The sequence below is a fragment of the Hemicordylus capensis genome, chromosome 1 (assembly GCF_027244095.1).
Source record: "Hemicordylus capensis ecotype Gifberg chromosome 1, rHemCap1.1.pri, whole genome shotgun sequence".
Lineage (NCBI taxonomy): Eukaryota > Metazoa > Chordata > Lepidosauria > Squamata > Cordylidae > Hemicordylus > Hemicordylus capensis.
In genome coordinates, this window is record NC_069657.1 from 218,486,008 (window position 1) to 218,504,280 (window position 18,273).

The 18,273-nt window shown below is 41.8% G+C and overlaps 1 protein-coding gene across 2 annotated transcripts in view; it reads right to left on the reverse strand.

Annotated features, from left to right (window-relative positions):
- The window catches only part of SATB2 (SATB homeobox 2), a 277,520-nt gene that overhangs the window by 87,951 nt on the left and 171,296 nt on the right, over positions 1–18,273 (reverse strand). Inside the window, exon 8 of one of the 2 annotated variants that reach the window (XM_053283544.1) lies at positions 4,226–4,438. The exons of the other annotated variant lie outside the window; for it this stretch is intronic. Within the exon in view, the coding sequence (XP_053139519.1) occupies positions 4,226–4,438 (213 nt within the window). The remainder of the gene's footprint in view (positions 1–4,225; positions 4,439–18,273) is intronic. 2 annotated transcript variants of the gene reach the window in all.

Consider the following 18,273-nt stretch of genomic DNA (forward strand, 5'->3'; position numbering starts at 1 on the left):
CTGAATTCCCTGGGGGATTATCTGTGTGCAGTGCACTGGGGGATTCTCAGAGGCTGGGACAAGAAGTCCCGGATAGTCATCTACATTACTCTCTACAGCGCTGGATGTGTGAGTGCATGGCTTGTGTACCGCAGGGGCTCAGAGCAGTCATTTGGGGGAAGATAGGTTGAACCCTGCCTTCCTACCCGACTGACCGTGTGCGGGCACAGCCATGTGAATAGCCCCATAGGATTGAAATGCTGGAACTAAATAAATAAAATGAATAACATGTTATTAAAATAACACCCCTTGCTAGTAATACCCCTTCCTAATTTGTTCTGACCGTTATCAAAGAATAAGGAAAGCAGAAACCAACATTTTAACCTTTCTTGCACTTTCTTTTATTAGACTGATGTGGAACTGATCAACTAATACCACACAATGCCAAATAAAAGTTCATCAACTTAAAGTTACAAACTGAAAACTACTAAAAGAATAAGGAATACAATAGAAAAATTGGAGATTTATTATATTTCTTGATACTCTCCAATATTACCCACATCACCACACCGCAAAATCATATCACAGATTGGTATCTATGGAAACAATGCTTTATTATATAGAATTAACTCTGGCACCAGAAAATACATTTATAATTTTAATAATTTTAAAATACATTTTCTCTATTTTGGCTATTTTTAAAGACAATAACCTTCTTGTATCAAAATGTCTCTTATTGGAAGCAAGACTTCTGATGATATCGCACTTGCAATTTAAAGTAGTTCACCCCTGGGCATTTCCCCCTGCTTTGGTTATGGTGCCTTCCTACCATTCACAAGCTATACCTTTGCCCATTGGAATGTCTACACATCTCTCTCCATGTACTGCAAAAGATGGCACTCCTTCACTTACCTAGCCCAGATGCAATCCAGGGATGTTTTAGACTTAGATGCAATCATGTATGTATGTATCATGTATGAGCCCATCTTTCTGCATTACACAGAAACACAGGAAGCTGCCTTATACTGAGTCAGACCATTAATCCATCTAGCTCAGTATTGTCTACACCGGCAGCAGCTCTGCAAGATTTCAGGCAAGAGTTTCTCCCAGCCCTACCTGGTGACTGCACTGGAGTGAACATGGAAAAGAGCATCAGCTTTCTGCATGCAAAGCAGATGCTCTACCACTGAACTAACATTACCTGCCCATCCCCTGCCCCATCAAACAATGCAGCTGTCCTATATACAAAGCAAACATTATTGTCAATTTTATTTCTAGAATACCTGGATAATTTATTTTATGGGCTCTAGCTCTGGTGTACACACATTACACATGCCACCCTGAACAGTACTGCCCTTGAGGTGCACAGATATAAATATTTTAAATAAAGACATACATTTTAAACGAACAAACACAAATCTTAAAAGTGTTTGGAGATTAGGGACATGGAGGAAGGTAAGAGAGAGGAGGACATAAACCACAAATGAGTAGGTTTCCAGCTACATAATCGCAGCATGCAAGAAAATGAGGTGACCATGTGTATTTATTAAATGCATCTAGTTTCTTTACTGGGACAGCATGTGTATAAAGAATATCCTTGTGAAGGCAAAGCGGATACCTGGAGAATGTGGCTGCTGTGCTCCCTTTACTGAACATGCAGTGTGTGAAATTGGACTCCTTTTTTGTGGAATGCCCAGAAATCCCATACTAAGAGATCCAACCAACAATATCTGTATCTACAAATGGAGAAGACTGAAGGCTATTTTAATTGTTTAGTAGACATTGCACTGTTTTCCAGAAAGGAACAAATTATAAATATACTCAAGCAGAAAACGGGATTCATGATAATACAAACATTGTGACTATGTTCAATGTGACTTATTCGCAGGTAAGTGTGCACAGGGTTGCTGTTAATTACTTTGTTCTTGCGCTTGAAAGATGCATTTGTTGCATATGAAACCAAAAAAAGGACATCAAACTTAAGATAAATGAGTAGCAGAACCAATAGCATATTGTATTCCCTCTATTTTCCAAATAAGATATTTCATTTATTATGGAAACAAGCATCTTTCTGCATAATTTGTTCTAACAAATCCTTGTCTGAGACCAGTTCGGTTCAAATCTGGACAAGATTTGAACCAGCCCGGCCTGGTCTCGACCGAACTGGGTTCAGTTCAGCCATAAAACGAGGCTGAACTGGCTTGCGGGCTGGCATGAGGAGTATACTTGTAATGGGGAATCTGGTTGAGGATTCCCCTTTACAAGCAAAGGGAATTCTCTAGAGTAAATGTGGGGGTGGGAGAGAAAAGTTAGTTTTTTCCTTTAAAATGCAGGTGCTGGGGTGGCAGGGAAGGTGGAGGGGGCTCCTCCAACCCCCCGCCCCCAGCCTCCCAAATGACAGCCCAGGCCAGTTGTGTCCCAGTTCAGGCCACTGCACACGCACAGAGTCCATTTGTGTGACCACGCATGCACAGAGACCATTTGCATCACTATGTGGTTTGAACTCGAATGGCTCAAACCATGCCGGCTCAATGTCAAGCCCGGCTGAAAGTGAGCTAGCTCGCACATCCCTATTTGTAACTACCTTTATTCTTGCTAAATACATCAATTAATATATGGGTTGAAGCAAGAGTAGTTAGTGAACAATTTCTAGGATTGGCTTCCTCCCTTTTTAACAAAAACAATCACTATATTTACGATTTGCCAGTCTTCTCATATTGGGTCAGTACAGTACCACACATATTCTCAAATATAATGATAGCTAAAGCATTTAGGGCGTTAAAGGTGTGCACCGGCACTTTTGAAGTGTGCCCAGAAACCAACTAGAAGCCAGTGGAATTTCTTCAACACAGGTGCAACGTGTTCATCGAAGGAAACCTTGAATAACAATTTGGCTGCCACATTCCAGAACAGCTGTGTTTTTTGACGGTAGTATGCTACAGGTATGCTGCAGTCATACACATAGACCTTTTCTTAGCTCTAAGTTTCTCTAGTTATTGCTTAGAGATTGGCTTGCCACCAGCTAGAGGTGACTGTACTAATTTCATTTTTGCATAGCAACCAAGGGTTAATATCATAGACATGGTCATTCGCACAATCAAAAACTATGTTCTAGCTGGGTTTGGGAGCTATATGTGCTCCCAATTATCAGTTGTGTGGAAGCAAGGTAGGAAGAAAACCCAGGTAGAAGTGATTGTGTGGAAGCAAGGTAGTAGGAAAAGCTACCCAGGTTTTCCTCCGACCTTGCTTCCACACAATCACTTCTACCCAGGTTTTCCTCCTGCCTTGCTGCCACACAACCGAAAACTAGGAGCACACATAGCTCCCAACCCCAGGTAGAACACAGTTTTGGTGGCCATTCACACAACCAAACAGGTGGGACAACAGGCTGGTTCAACTCACCTTCCCCCCAGACAAGCGCCAGAATGTTGCTGGATGTGCGACTGTGATCCCAGATGATTTCTGGAGGCCGGGATGACACATCCCAGCCTCTGGATATCTCACAATTCACTGCGCAACCTGGACAGTGCATTGGGGGATTCCCCCAGAAGAGGGGCACTCTAGGCACCCATCTCTGTGTCCGCTGGGGCTGAATGTAGCCCCAGATAACACACGATCCTGGAATCTGGGTTAAGGTTTCAAAGCTGGCCTAGGCAGCACTGCCCCACTGGGATTGGGCCCAATCCCAGTGGTTCTCATGCACAGCCTAACCCAGGCAGGGCTTCCCTAGCCTGGGCTAGGGTATGTGAGAGAACAGCCTCTTTGATTGTGTGAATGACCTCACACTGATGAGAAAGCTCTGGCACACATTGAGGCTGAAGTGCAGAAACAGTGAGAGGAAATGGTGACTGCCTTATTTTCTTCAAGGTCAAGAATTACTCTAACATTACAGTGGACATATGTGGGAACATTTGCCAACACTGCAGACTGGAGTAGCCCCTGGAGCTTGAGATTACAGCCAATATGTACAATGTAACCTGTATGAATTCTTTCATGTAGGTAATTGCATTTTTCATTCTTTATATTTGCAGCATTAATAAATATTAACTTATTGGTTTTACCCAGGAAGTGCTGGTAGAAGTGAGTGCACATCTGTTAGCAGCAATTCCAAACCTTAAAAATTTAAGCTTCTAAGACACACTTGGAAGCTTGACTATCAGATGGGAAAAGCCTAACCAGACCTGGTTGTAAGTTTTCTAGATAAAGGGATTAGTCTGAAAGCAATTATAATAGGGTTGAACCTTACCTGGGGGGTTCTGGAGGAACTTGGACTGCTGGCAGCTGAAGACACCATGCTCACATTGGGGTTCATACTCCTCTCTCTCTCATCCTGATATATACGATCTCGTTCTGTCTCAGGCAGGTTGAGGAAATTCTGCATTGCCCTCAGGTTTACCAGGAGGGACTGGGAGGCTGTTCTAGGGTCTTCTTCTTTACGCAGGATCTCTGATAGCAATCCCTGGTTCAAAAAATTAAAAAAAAGGCCAAGTCTTTTTTAAAATTTGTTGTTGTAACCAGCCAGGTTGCAATGCTGAGACCCTTCATCAAACATCAAAACACGGGAATGTTTTGTAAAACAACCCTTCTTCTCTAGGGATACTAGTGGTTTATTTGGGAACAATTCTGTTCAGATGCTGTCATCCACTTAAGAACAACCTGAACACAAAGGTGCCAAAGAGGCAAGTGGGTAGTAGGACACCATTATAAAATTACAATTATAGCCAGGTGCCTCCTGCAAATATTTTAAGAACCATTAGTGCTCTCTCTCTCACTCTCTCTCTCCCTCTCCTTGAGGCTGGAAATACTTGGCAGTCCTGTTCATCTTCAGGAATCTGCCAAGTTTGGTAAATTTAGTTCAGACATTTAAACAGCACAGGGGACTTATGAAGAAAAATGTTTGGCAGGGTTTGGATGTTACAGTTCATTCACTGCAAACCTGTCAATTCTTTCTAATGGGAGAAAATGCTGCAAATATGAGAAATTCTCAAGATGCTTCATCTTAGAAATTAATAATTTGAAAATTGCTTGCTGCCTCATTTAGAAAGTCAGGAGGTGGCAATGTTCATATTAATCAAATATGTCTAGCTTTTTTACATGAAAGAAGTCAGGGGTTTGGTAACACGTGTTTCCACAGAACGTGTAGTTAGGCCCTTAACTTTCTAAGAGAAGACCTGGAATAGGACGTAAAATATTACTTGATATGTAGAAAACACAGAGCTGGCCCAAGACATCTTGCTACCTGAAACAAAACACCAAATGACCTCAATCGTTCTCCATTTTCTGCAATCCTGGAATAATTTGAAATGCTATATTTCCCAACATGCAGATTTCCTCTACAGATTCTTTGATTTCTCTCACCTTTTGGAAATATTTAGTTTATCTTCATGCTTTAGATTGCTAAAGAAACATGCCACTGATTTTAAGAAATCACAGGGGCACAGTCAGCATGCACAAATATTGTGCAATACAAGTGTTCCCAGTATATAGATGTTGCATGATTTAATCACAAATGGAACCCAGAAATAAAGGGGAACAGCTCAGGAGTCTGCCATTCCAAAAGCTTCTACAAGTCGCCTACCATTAAGTTTTACCAGAAAACATACTAAAATGAATGACAATTGAAATGCATTGGTGTCTTCTGAATGGTCATAGAAATGCATTTCAATGGATATTTGGAAGCAACCAGTGCATTTCTTTTCAAAAGCCATTATCTATCATTTGTGTTAACGGTTGTGCTAAGCCAACACAAATCTACCATATCCACACAAAGCAAAAACTAAACATGCACAATCACATGTGTCTAGAATAAGTTAATGTAGTTAACATACATCTCATCAGAGTATCAATTAGTCTTGATAAATATATACATTAGAGTATCTCAATTCATCATGTTAATTCATTTATTATTGCTTGCAATTAAATTAATATATAGCAGAAATCAATTAATAAATGAATTAACATGGTGAATGGTGGTTACTCTCTAAAAGGGATTAATCAACTTCCTCCCTTTCAGAGATCATACTACTCAATTATTGCACAGTCATAGTTAGAAAGCAGATAATTTCACATGGGTTCAGTCCTCAGTTTTCAGTTGTTTAGAGATGGTGAAGTTTTAAAGTTTTTTTATTCACCAATAATAGAACCAGTCTTGAACAAACCAGTCTAATGATTCCAACACAGAGAGATGTCTTTGATAATGTCCTAAAATGATTGTAAGTTCATTCAGCCCAGTACATTCAGCCTTTCTTCCTCTCCAACTTGTACTACACCTTCTTTCTCTCTCCACCACCTTCCAACATGCACCCCACCCTCTCCCTCACACAATGTTTTCTGACTCATCAGCTTTCTGCTGATGGTTTTTGCCCTCTGGCTAGGGATGTGCATGAACCGAGGTTCGTGCACCGGTTCAGCGCCAGGGGGAGGGGAGCTTAGAGCAGGAGGTTTAAAAAAGAGTAGAGCATAAAACCTTGCGTGAGTTTTTAGGATGACTACCGCAGCAGGAAGAAGCTGTATGCAACAGCAGAGAGCAGGTAAGGACATACTTTTTAAAAGCTCCTGCTCTCCACTCCCCATGGTGCCAAACCAATTCCAACCTCGTACAAACTGGTTCAGCACCAAACCAGTGCACAAACTGCAGTTGGTGCACATTCCTACCTCTGCAACTGGGCTAAGCAGTGGCATAGGTCTATCTTTTAGGGGCAGCAGCCAATGAGCATATGCTGCTGAAAATATTACCTTCCCTCTTCTTCCAGGCCTATTGGAAAAAGAGGAGTGGCAGAGCAGTTTGGCAACAGCATATACTCAATTTTGAAGAAAAGAGGGAGAAGGCAAGACTAGGTGACATAAGGAGAGGAGCAGAGAGAGTACTGTGGAGGCAAGCAGAGATGGGAGAGCTTAGAATCTGCCACTTCTAGAGGTGCACCAAATCTACATCTGAAGCAATCTTCTTCCATTTGCTTTACGGTAGGGCCAGCTCTGAAGAAATAAATGTAAACTGATCTTTTTGTAGTTTCATGGATTGCTTTGAAGCTGGTACTACTAGACATATGCTTTGCTTCTTTCCCTACCAATTTGCTCTTTGGTTCTATCATCCTCAGAACTATAAACTAAACCTGCTACCTTTTAGTTACTGGATATACCTAGTGAACAACCACAAAAGCCTTACAAACAATTGGTCAGCCAACCACTGCTTTGCTCATGCTCCTCCTACTCCCTTCCTATTCTCAGCCACTTACAATCCGCTACCACTCTCAGTACCCTCCCTTTCCCCCTGACAAAGCACCATCAACAATGACACCACATGTTTCTCTCTTCTTAATCTTTAATGCCAGGCGGGCGAAAGAGAAAGCTACATGGAGCTCTAACTGGGATCTGCATCTTTCAATTATTTGCTTCATGATGTCTTGGTTCTTTTCTTAATTTAACTAGGCCAGGCTTCATCTTTCATATTGGTTGTAAATAGTGAACCTGTTCATTACAATTCAAAAATCCTACAAGAACTCAATATTCAAAGGACAATGGACAGTCTAGCATTAGAGTAGTGATGGGTTCTCATCAACTGACGAGATCAATTGAATACATTTGCAACAGAGATTCAAAAACAAAAAGCAGCTTGATTGGATTAATACAAAGCTGCATGCAGTTTATCAACGGATCCTGTCGCAACATGTGAGGGCTGCAACAAGAAGACAGTGCTAAGAGATGGCAGGTATGACTCCAGATGTACCCAGAGAGCAAGGTATTGACAGCACAACAATCTGAAAATATGAGGCACACATGATGTGCAAGAGTAGGAGGGTTCCACTGTCACAGGGAGCCTTGAGACTAGTTGTGCAGAAGGCTTGCTCCGCAGCCCAGTCTGTGAGGAGGGGAATTAGGAAGTGATCTTTGCTTCTCTTTCTGCAAAAGAGCTGTACAGCTTGCACTGACATATTTCTGGCAGTGCAAAGGCCTTTTGCAGGTAGGGGAGAGAAATGAAAATCACTCACAATCCTCCTCCCCATGCTCTGGGCTGCAGAGCAAGCCTCTAGCACAACTCCTAGCAAGGCTCCCTATGAAAGCTGAGCCCTTGTTCCACTCTCAAACTCTTGTGCAGCATACGGACCACTGCTGAGTGAACAACAAGAAACTCTTTTTAATCAATTTTAGTAATGGGCCAGAATAGGAAAGTTGATCTGAGAGAAATCTTGCCATACTCTTTCAGAACAGTTTCATATATTCTTGCTAGTATTGATGATTGTGTGCAGGTAAAACCCAACAAATCAGCTCTCCTTGATCTTATTCTTTCCTAAAGTAAAGACTGTCTCATTGACCAAGTTTCAGAAAATGGTGCAATAATATTTGATGGAATGACTGTCATCCAAGAATTGCATGCTATTCTTTCAACATTTGGTGAGCTTGCAAATATCATTTTATTGAACATGGCTGCAGCAAAGTACAAATGCACCCATTTGTACTGCTCGTGTGGAGAGCCTCAAATAATGCTTGTGTACTTGCTGACCATGGTTGGCATGTAGAAGAAAATGTGCTTGCCATCACCTGGAATATAAGAAGCCCTGAATCAGTAAATCAGTCAAATGTTATTGGCCCATAGACCATATCCACAGTCCAAAAGGAAAACACATACACACAAAACAAAACTACAACCCTTTAGCAATCATCAGTCAACTCCTACTAGTACAGGCCTGGTCTTGATCACAAGATTTAAAACTTTTTGCCACTGACAGTATAACAGAAGAGACAGCCTCATTTATTAAAAAAGCAAATAACACTCAGTGGAATCTCCCAAGCAATGGTCTCTAGTCAGTGGGAACACCAAATTCTTCCTTGCACCTGAATAAAATCCACAATTAATTTTTTTTAAGAGTATAAACCAGGGATTCAATGTCACCTAAGTCACATGGGCAGAATCTTTGGGACATTGCAATGCATTTGAAACGGCCTTCAAGATAGCTGGATGGCATAAAATTAAACCTAGCTAAGGAAAAAGCAAAGGAGTAAGGCAGGGCTGTACACATTCTCTTTCTCTGTTCAATTTATATGCTGAACATATACTGAGAGAAGCTGGATTGGAAGAAGATGTGCATGGTTATAAAGTTGGAGGAAGAAACATCAATAACCTCTGCTACACTGATGACACCACTCTGATAGCTGAGAATGCGGATGATCTGCAAGCTCTAGTAATGAAAGTCAAGGAGCACGGTGAAAAAAATGGGTCTACATTTAAATGTAGAGAAGACTAAAGTCTCAGAACAACCAGTCTTAGAACAACCAGTTCAACAACTAAAGGCTCAGAAGAACCAGTCTCAGAATTGATAATGAAGACATTGAAGTGGTGGATGGCTTCTGCCTTTTAGAATCGACTGTCAACAGTAAGGATCCAGCAGTCAAGAAATATGCCGCAGACCAGCACTTGGTAGGGTTGCACTTGGAAAGGATATTTAGAAATCCTAGATATTTAGCACTTGGGAGGGATATTTAGATGCCGTGATGTGTATATTATTATTATTATTATTTCTTGTTTACACAGTCAGACAGGTGTTATTGACTGGTTTGTTTTATCCAGACATTGAGTCCTTCCCAAGGACCTGGGATGACTGAATTTTATTGTCAATTGTTATAGATATCGTCGCAGAATATAGGCTGTTCCCAGTAAAGCTGCTTTTTGTAATTGGCTGATGGTGATTTCTGTGGCCCCTATGGTGTTGAGGTGCTCTTCAAGGTCTTTTGTAACTGCACCCAGGGCGCCAATTACCACTGGGATTATTTTGGTCTTTTTCTGCCACAGCCTTTCAATTTCAATTTGTAGATCTTTGTATTCGGTGATTTTTTCTATTTCTTTTTCTTCTATTCTGCTATCCCCTGGTATTGCTATGTCGATTATTTTAACTTGTTTTTCTTTCTTCTCAACTACAGTTATATCTGGTGTATTGTGTGGCAGATGTTTGTCTGTTTGTAGTCGAAGTCCCATAATATTTTTACATCTTCATTTTCTTCAACTTTTTCCAATGTTATGGTCCCACCAATGTTTGGCTACAGGTAGCTTGTATTTTTTGCAGATGTTCCAGTGTATCATCCCTGCTACTTTGTCATGCCTTTGTTTGTAGTCAGTCTGTGCGATCCTTTTACAACAGCTGATTAGGTGGTCCACAGTTTCATCTGTTTCTTTACAAAGGCAGCAATTGCTGTTTGTGGTGGATTTTTCGACTTTTGCTCTTATTGAATTTGTCCTTAGTGCCTGTTCTTGTGCAGCCAGTATTAAACCCTCTGTTTCTTTCTTCAAGTTGCCATTCTTAAGCCATTGCCAGGTCTTGGTGATGTCTGATTTTCCACTTATATTGTGCAAATATTGACCATGCAGGGGCTTATTTTTCCATTGTTCTGCTCGGTTCTTGACTTGTTCTTTCTTGTAGGCCTGCTTTCTTTCATTGCTGTTGAATAGTTTCTCATTATTGACCATTTGAAGTGCATCTTCTTCACTGTCCTTGATATATTTTTCAAGGCTTCTTTTCTCCTCCTCTACTGTTTGATGGACTTGCAGCATTCCTCTTCCACCTGAGCTGCGAGGGAGGTAGAGCCTATCGACATCACTGCGGGGGTGCAGAGCATGATTGATGATCATGATTTTCCTGGTCTTACGATCTAGCGTCTCTAGCTCTGCCTGGGTCCAGTCTATTATTCCTGCAGTGTATCTGATAACAGGTATAGCCCAGGTGTTTATGGCTTGTATGGTGTTCCCGCCATTGAGTTTGGACTTGAGGATTTTTCTAACTCTCCTGATGTATTCACTTCCAATTTTTCTTTTAACTTCAGTGTATGCGATGTTATCAGCCTGGAGAATGCCCAAGTATTTGTAAGGTTCTTTCTCTTCCAGGTTCTTGATCTTGCTTCCATTGGGCAGTTCTATTCCTTCTGTTTTTGTTATTTTCCCTCTGTTCATTATTGATGCAGCACACTTGTCTAGTCCAAACTCCATTGCTATATCGCTACTGAATATACGGACAGTGCTTAGCAGTGATTCGATTTCTGACTGGGACTTTCCATACAACAGATCGTCCATGTACATCAGATGGTTGATTTGACTTGATGTTTTAGATGTTTGGTATCCGAGGCCTGTTCTGTTTAGTATTTGTGAAAGTGGGGTCATGGCGATTACAAACAACAGAGGGGATAGTGAGTCCCCTTGGAAAATGCCTCTTCTAATACTAACCTGTCCAAGTGTCTCGCCATTGATTGTTACCTGTGTACTCCACATGCTCATTGCTTTTTTAAATAAATATCTCAATGTTTTTGCTGACACCAGTTGTTTCTAAACATTTTAGTATCCATGTGTGAGGCAATGAATCGAAGGCTTTCTTGTATTCAATCCATGCAACACTTAGATTGGTTTTTCTTCTCTTGCAATTTTCTAAAATCATTTTGTTAATCAGCAGCTGGTCTTTTGTGCCTCTGGTGTTCGGGCAATTTCCTTTCTGTTCAACTGGAAGCTGTTTGTTAGTTAATAAGTGTTGCATCACTTCATCTGCTATTATTCCAGTTAATAATTTGAACATGGTTGGCAGACAGGTTATCGGTCTACCATATAATTACTTGGAACTGCACCTTTTGCTGGGTCTTTCATGATGAGATGAGTTTTCCCAGTTGTTAGCCATTGTTCAATATCACCTCATTGCAAAATGTGATTGAACTGTTTTGATAGTTGTTTATGAAGGCTTGTTAGGTGTTTAAGCCAAAAGCCATGCAGTTCATCATCTCCTGGAGCAGTCCAATTTTTAATTTTCTTTGCTCTTTCACTTATTAATTCTGGTGTTATTATTAGATCTTGCATTTGTTGGTTACATTTTTGACCTCTTTCATCCAGCCTGCTTTTTTATTATAATCTATTGGATTGTCCCATAATTTCCCCCAGAATTGCACTGTTTCTTCTTTATTTGGTGTTTCTAGGTTTCTTGCAGTTTCTCCTTCTATGCTTTGGTAGAAACTTCTCTGATTCGGCTGGAATTGGAGATTCTGCCTGTGTTGTGTAGTTCTGGCTTCATATCTGCTAATCTTCTTTGACACTGCTGTTATTTGCTGCTTTATTATTTCCAGGACTTCTCTAATTTTCATTATTATTATTATTATTATTATTATTATTATTATTTTACATTTTATATCCCACTCTTCTTCCAAGGAGCCCAGAGCAGTGTACTACATAGGTGAGTTTCTCTTTCACAACAACCCTGTGAAGTAGGTTAGGCTGAGAGAGAAGTGACTGGTCCAGAGTCACCCAGCTAGTATCATGGCTGAATGGGGATTTGAACTTGGGTCTCCCCGGTCCTAGTTCAGCACTCTAACCACTATACCACGCTGGCTCTCTACACCTACAAAGATTAGAATTGTTTGGACAATGGTTTTCCCCATGACACTCTATGGATGCGAAAGCTGGACTTTGAAGAAGCAAGACAGAAAAAGCATCGACACTTGAACTTTGGTGCTGGAGAAGACTTTTGAAGATACCATGGACAGCCAGGAAAACAAACAAATGGATCATAGAACAAATCAATCCAGAATTTTCACTTGAGGCACAAATGACCAGGCTCAAACTATCTTACTTCAGACACATTATGCGAAGACCCAGCTCCCTTGAGAAGTCTATAATGCTGGGAAAAGTTGAAGGCAAGAGAAGAGGACAACCAGCAGCAAGGTGGATGGACTCGATTATGACAGCAATGAATGCACCCCTGAGAGACCTTAAAGGCCAAGTTGAAGACAGATTATCCTGGAGAGAATCTATCTATGTGGTTGCTAAGACTCAACACCAACTTGATGGCAGCTAATCAATCAATCAATCAATCAATCAAAGAAAAAGCCCTTCTGTATTTTATGAATTGTCAAAACTTTTAAATAGTGTGCTCATTCATTTGGGATAGAAAAGCTCAGTCCAAAAATCAGCGGTGAGCAAATTCACTGGGCTAAGGCTAATATATACTGCCTATCAATAGCTAAGAACCTTTATTTAATTACCACTCTAACATGGGCACTGTTCATCCCAAGCAACATGGGGGTGGATGGGGTAGAAAGCCAGAGTAAAAATTTTCTAGGAGAAGGTCTTCTTTCAAATAGGGATGTGCAAACTGGCTCGAGGTTGAGCCAGTTTATTTATCTATCTAACATATTTTTATACTGCCCAAAACTTACATCTCTCAAGTTTACCACTGAACCGGGGCTTGAGCCGGTTCAGGGGTTCTAATGTTTCAGGCCATTCCAGCCCTTCCTCCGGTGGCGTCGGCCATTTTTGAGGTTGCCATGACTGTGCCCTGTCCATTTGAGTGGCCTGGAGGCCAGGGTGCATACGCGGCTGCCTCCAAAATGGCCAACGCACATGGAGGAAGGGCCGGAATGGCCCCCAAACAGGCTAAAACAGCCCTTTAAAGAGCAGGGAAAGGTGGAGGGGAGGTGGCAGAGAACTCCCCGTGGCTGTGACAGCACTCCCAGATCTGGTGGTGAGTCCTTATCTATATATGTTTTAACCTTAGTATCCCCGAACAGGCTTGAATAGAAGCCGAGCCAGGGGTCTGCTCAGAGGACACAAAACCGAACATGCCCAGTTCAGTTCAAGTCCAGTTCTGTTTCCCTTTAAAAAGCCCCACCCCACACCCCACTCCTAGCACTGGGCAAAGTGCAGCACTGCACAGTAAGAATGCTCAATTCCACATGGTGCCAGAGGGGTGTGTATTCAGCTTTGGCCAAAGCTTTGCAAACTCATTTCCCTCACAGTTCTGACACATGCACCAGTCACTGTAGAGTAGCCCAGAGGTATGACAGGAACACTTTGACACTTCACCCACTTGCAGCTGCTACAGTATATTATCTGGTACAAGGCATGGGCCCATTGGACAAACAAGGACAAATGTCCCTGGGCCCAGGGGGCCCTCACGGGCCCCCCAAACAGGTTGCCCCTGGCCAAGCGGCTGCCACTGTGGTCGGCAGGCTTCTCCGCCAGCCTTTCTGGCTGAACTGTGTGGTTGCTGTCCCTGCTCCGCCGCCACTATTTGTGTTGGCCTGGGGGGTGGGCTACTCTAAAGTGACTGGTGCATGTGTCAGAACTGTGAGGGAAATGAGTCAATGAAAACCTCACAAAAGTTCTCCAGTCCTTTAATTGAATGAATATATTTGATTAGAGTGACTTTAAATAGGATGCTATGGTTTTAAAATTGAAAAATTAAAACAGATTTCCTTTTAGAAAAGATGTACTATAATGTGAGCTAAAATATAAAATATAAACAGATATAACATTACAAGGATTCTATTTCCCTGTATAATTTATCCTCAATGTTAGACATTATCCTGTTAGACATTTGAACATATTAATTTTGTTTCCATTTTGTGTGTAGCAATTTTCTTTGATACTGCCAAATAAGAAAAATAGGATGATTTCCCAAGAAATAACATGCAGTTGTCATTATTCTTAAAGAAATTATTTTGAAATGTCCATGCACTGACTCTCCAGAAGACAGAGCACACATACAGCAATAAAGTTGTTGCTGCTGGTTAGAAAAGGAGGAGTAATATTTTGCCCTAGCACTTATACCTCAACAGTGTTTTTTCTGATTGTTGCACAGTTTCTGATAGCAAGTTAAATGGGAGGGTGTGTGTGTGTGTGTTAGGAATTTGAGAGTTTGGGGATCTAGGAGCTAGGGGTGTGCAAACTGGCTAAAATCCAAACCAGTTTCAATCATCAAACCGGTCCAGTTCAAAGGTTTGGGGTCAAGCAGAACCACCCCCGGTTTGGCTCAGCTCCGAACTGAATCCCTTCCCACCAGTTCGGAGGTTCATCAAGCTTTTTTTAAAAAAAGAATGTTTAACATACCTCCTCCGGGGGGCTCTAACGTGGCGGGGGATCCAGCGGAAGATCCCCCTCCCCCCGCCAGCCTTCCTTTGCCTAAAAATCGACCGGTTTGGCCATTTTTGGCCCTTTCCAGGCCTATTCTCTGGTATGGCGGCCATTTTTTAGGGTCGCCGCACTGGGGAATAGGACCGGAAAGGGCCAACATGTTCCACAGCATAACATGGGTGATTCTGAGCTGCCTACACTGTTGCAGGTTCTTAAGGTAGCACTGGCGGTCTTGTGTAAGAGCACAAATACTTATAGTAGTGTACCTGCACTTCAGGAGTGCTCTTTAAATTATTTCCAATGTAAGTAGTGTTCCCAAAGTGCAGGTGCACTAAGTATTTGTACTCTTGTGCAAGACCGTTGGTGCTTCCTTAGGAACCCGCAGCAGTTTGGGTGGCTCAGAAGAACTTATTATTCTTGCACAACAGAGCAAAATAATTTAAGTATGGCTTAGGAACTATTCTCATGGCAGCTTCTTATTCTACATACTGACAAAACAGCACTCATAAAATTCACCCATCTTCCTACATCTGAAAATTCAGCTTGCTGCTTAAGCAGCAGCAACACATCCTCATCCTCTTCTCATCACATTTGTTTGGATCATTATCAGTTGTTACTGAAGGATGCAGAGTGCAGCATCCAGCCATCATCATCAGTTTGACTTTTGCCCATCTCAGCTGATAACTTCTACTACCAGAAGACTGATTGTGCTGGTCAAGGTACCAGCTAATGCTTCCTTACAGGAAGATGTGGCTCCATCTTTGTGAAATAGGCAATGGTTAACTTATTTGTTTGTTTAGCACATTTCTATACCACCCCATATGCAAGTCCCTGGGCAGTTCACAATCTAAAAACACAACAATTAAAACATTAACACAATTAAAACAGTTTAAAAACAGATAAAAACTCTAAAATGTCAAAACTATAAACTAAAAGCATTATTTTCCAATATGGGCAAAGTGACTGCATGGTCATTGAACTTCAGATGTTTTTAGATAAAACCAGTTTTCTGGACCTATTTCTATCGGGTTTCCAGACTGATTATGAGAGTTAACAGTTTTGGGAATCATGGTGAATTATCTGCTTTTGGAGCAGTATGAGAGGTATGTGACCCTCTTAATTTCCATACACTTCTCAGTAGCTTTTGACATCATCATGGGATTCCTTTTTCATGGGATTCTTTTTAGCCAGAAAATCATGGGATTCTTTTTAGCTAGGTGTGAGGTTAGGGCTTGGAAGCAGTGGTTTTCAGTGATTCTATTCTATTATCACAGGCCCATATTTGAGGGTGATGTTAGGAGACTGCTTTCTGCTCCTAGAGATTTATTATGTGGGCTGCCTCAGGATTCTATCTTCTCCTGTGAGTTGTTTAACTTCTTATAAAAACTGCTGGCAGAAATAATCTAGAGGTCAGTTTGTTGATGACATCCATCCACCTCGGTTTTCCATCTTCCGCAATCGAAAAGCAGCATATCTAATAATCAGTGAAGCTGTTCTGACGATCAGCCAAAACCGAGCTAAGAAAGCCAAGCCCGGTCCCAGCTGATCATCAGAACCATCAAGAGGCACATGGCTCCCAGTGGAAAATCCAGCTCGGGAGCCCACCTTTAAAATGAGGTTAAGGGAGCAAGAACACAGCCCATTTTTTAAAAAATTGTCTGCCAGCCTCGACTGCTTGCAGCCGGGGCAGGGAAACTGCGAGGTCCTGGCCAGCGTAGGGGAATTCCGATAATGCACAACACATTCACGTGGTACATCATGGGAGTTCTGGAGGCCTCCTGACCCCCAAACCTCCCTGCTACCTGAAGCAGCCAACAGTCATCTGCGCTAGAGATGTGCGAAACTGCTTGACCTCAAGCCAGTTCAACATCGAACCTGGCTCACCCTCAAGCTGAACAAGGCTTAGTTTGGCTTGAAATCAAGCCAACCCTGGCTGGTCTGGGGGTTCTAATGGGGGAGGTTTTTTAAAAAATAACTCACTGCCTCTGCGGGGTGCTGCTGCAGGGGGGTCTCCAGCAGATCCCCCTGCACTTGCTGGCCTCCCCGGTCTCAAAATGGCCCAGTTTGGGAGGTTTCTGGCATGTTCTGGGCCATTTTCAGCATATTCCGGGCCTCTTTGTGCTGGCAGTGGCCATTTTGGAGGCCGCCATGCATGCACACTGGTCATCTGCGTGACCGGGGCCACACAGATGGCCAGTGCATATGCGCAACGGCCTCCAAAATGGCCACCGACAACACAAAGAGGCCCAGAATGAGCCAAAACACACACAAAATGGGATGCTTTGTTTTGAGCTGAGCCAAGTAGGTCTGTTCGCGGGCAGCAGGGGGTGTGGGGGGAGACAAACATGCCTGGTTCTGTTTGAGTCCATTTCAGACTTGAATTGAACTGGGCATATCGATCTTGTGTACACCCCTAATCTGGGTGGGCAATCCGCCCGCCCAGCAAAGCAATGGAGATAGTCTGCAGGGTAAGTAAGCTTTTTAAGGCTTCCTCCCCTGCCCCTTCAAGCCTTTTCTCATGGATCATGAGAAAGGGCTCATTGTCTGGAAGATGTTATAGCCTGGATTGGGATTATAATTATCTTTGAGAATCATTTTCATATGGAAATAGAGAATCTCTATGACCTAAGTGGGGTAAAACTCCCTATGAAGGACTCAGTAGAAAGGAAGACCATATACTAGTGGTGGTTGGAGGAGGAGGAGGTTGGAGACAGACATCAGTACTACAAGCTTAAAGAAGCAGTTCAGCAATACAGAGAATTAAGGAAAATTCCTAAATCTTTCCATATTATATTTTCAGGCAAAAGAAGGACTTGAAGAAGAACCTCAAGATGATGCAAAATGAGAAGCAGACCACATGTGAATAGCTTATTCAAGAGATATTAAAATCTCAAAGAAATAATTCTATTTCATTGCAAGATTATACTCTGGCAGACTGTCCTGATAATCCATTACAGATAGATGATCGAGTGATAGCAAAGTCAATAAAGCAAAATATCATGAGAGAACCTATCATTCATGTTCATATAATTCTGAACTACTGGAGTATACAAAAAATAACCACCAATCAGCATTACAAAAAATAAAATAAAATAAAGTGATACTAAATAATCTGTTCAGCCTTTTCTCACCTGCAACAAATTAGGCTTTCAATATGCAAAGCATCTTCCTTCAAGAAAAACAAATGATCATGATTTCATTTAATTGTAATTTAATGAGGCATAATTTATTTTTAAAGTGATATACACCAGGTGTGTGGTAAGAGAACTGGCCCAGCCAGCCAAACTGTAGTGTTGCTATTTTTGAGAAATGCCTAAAGTTAGCTGGAAATTGTTTTCATTTCTACAAAGTATGCTTCTGCTACAGGGGGGCAAAGCAGGAGGTGGGAACCCACAGTGTTGTATGTTTGCTATAAAATT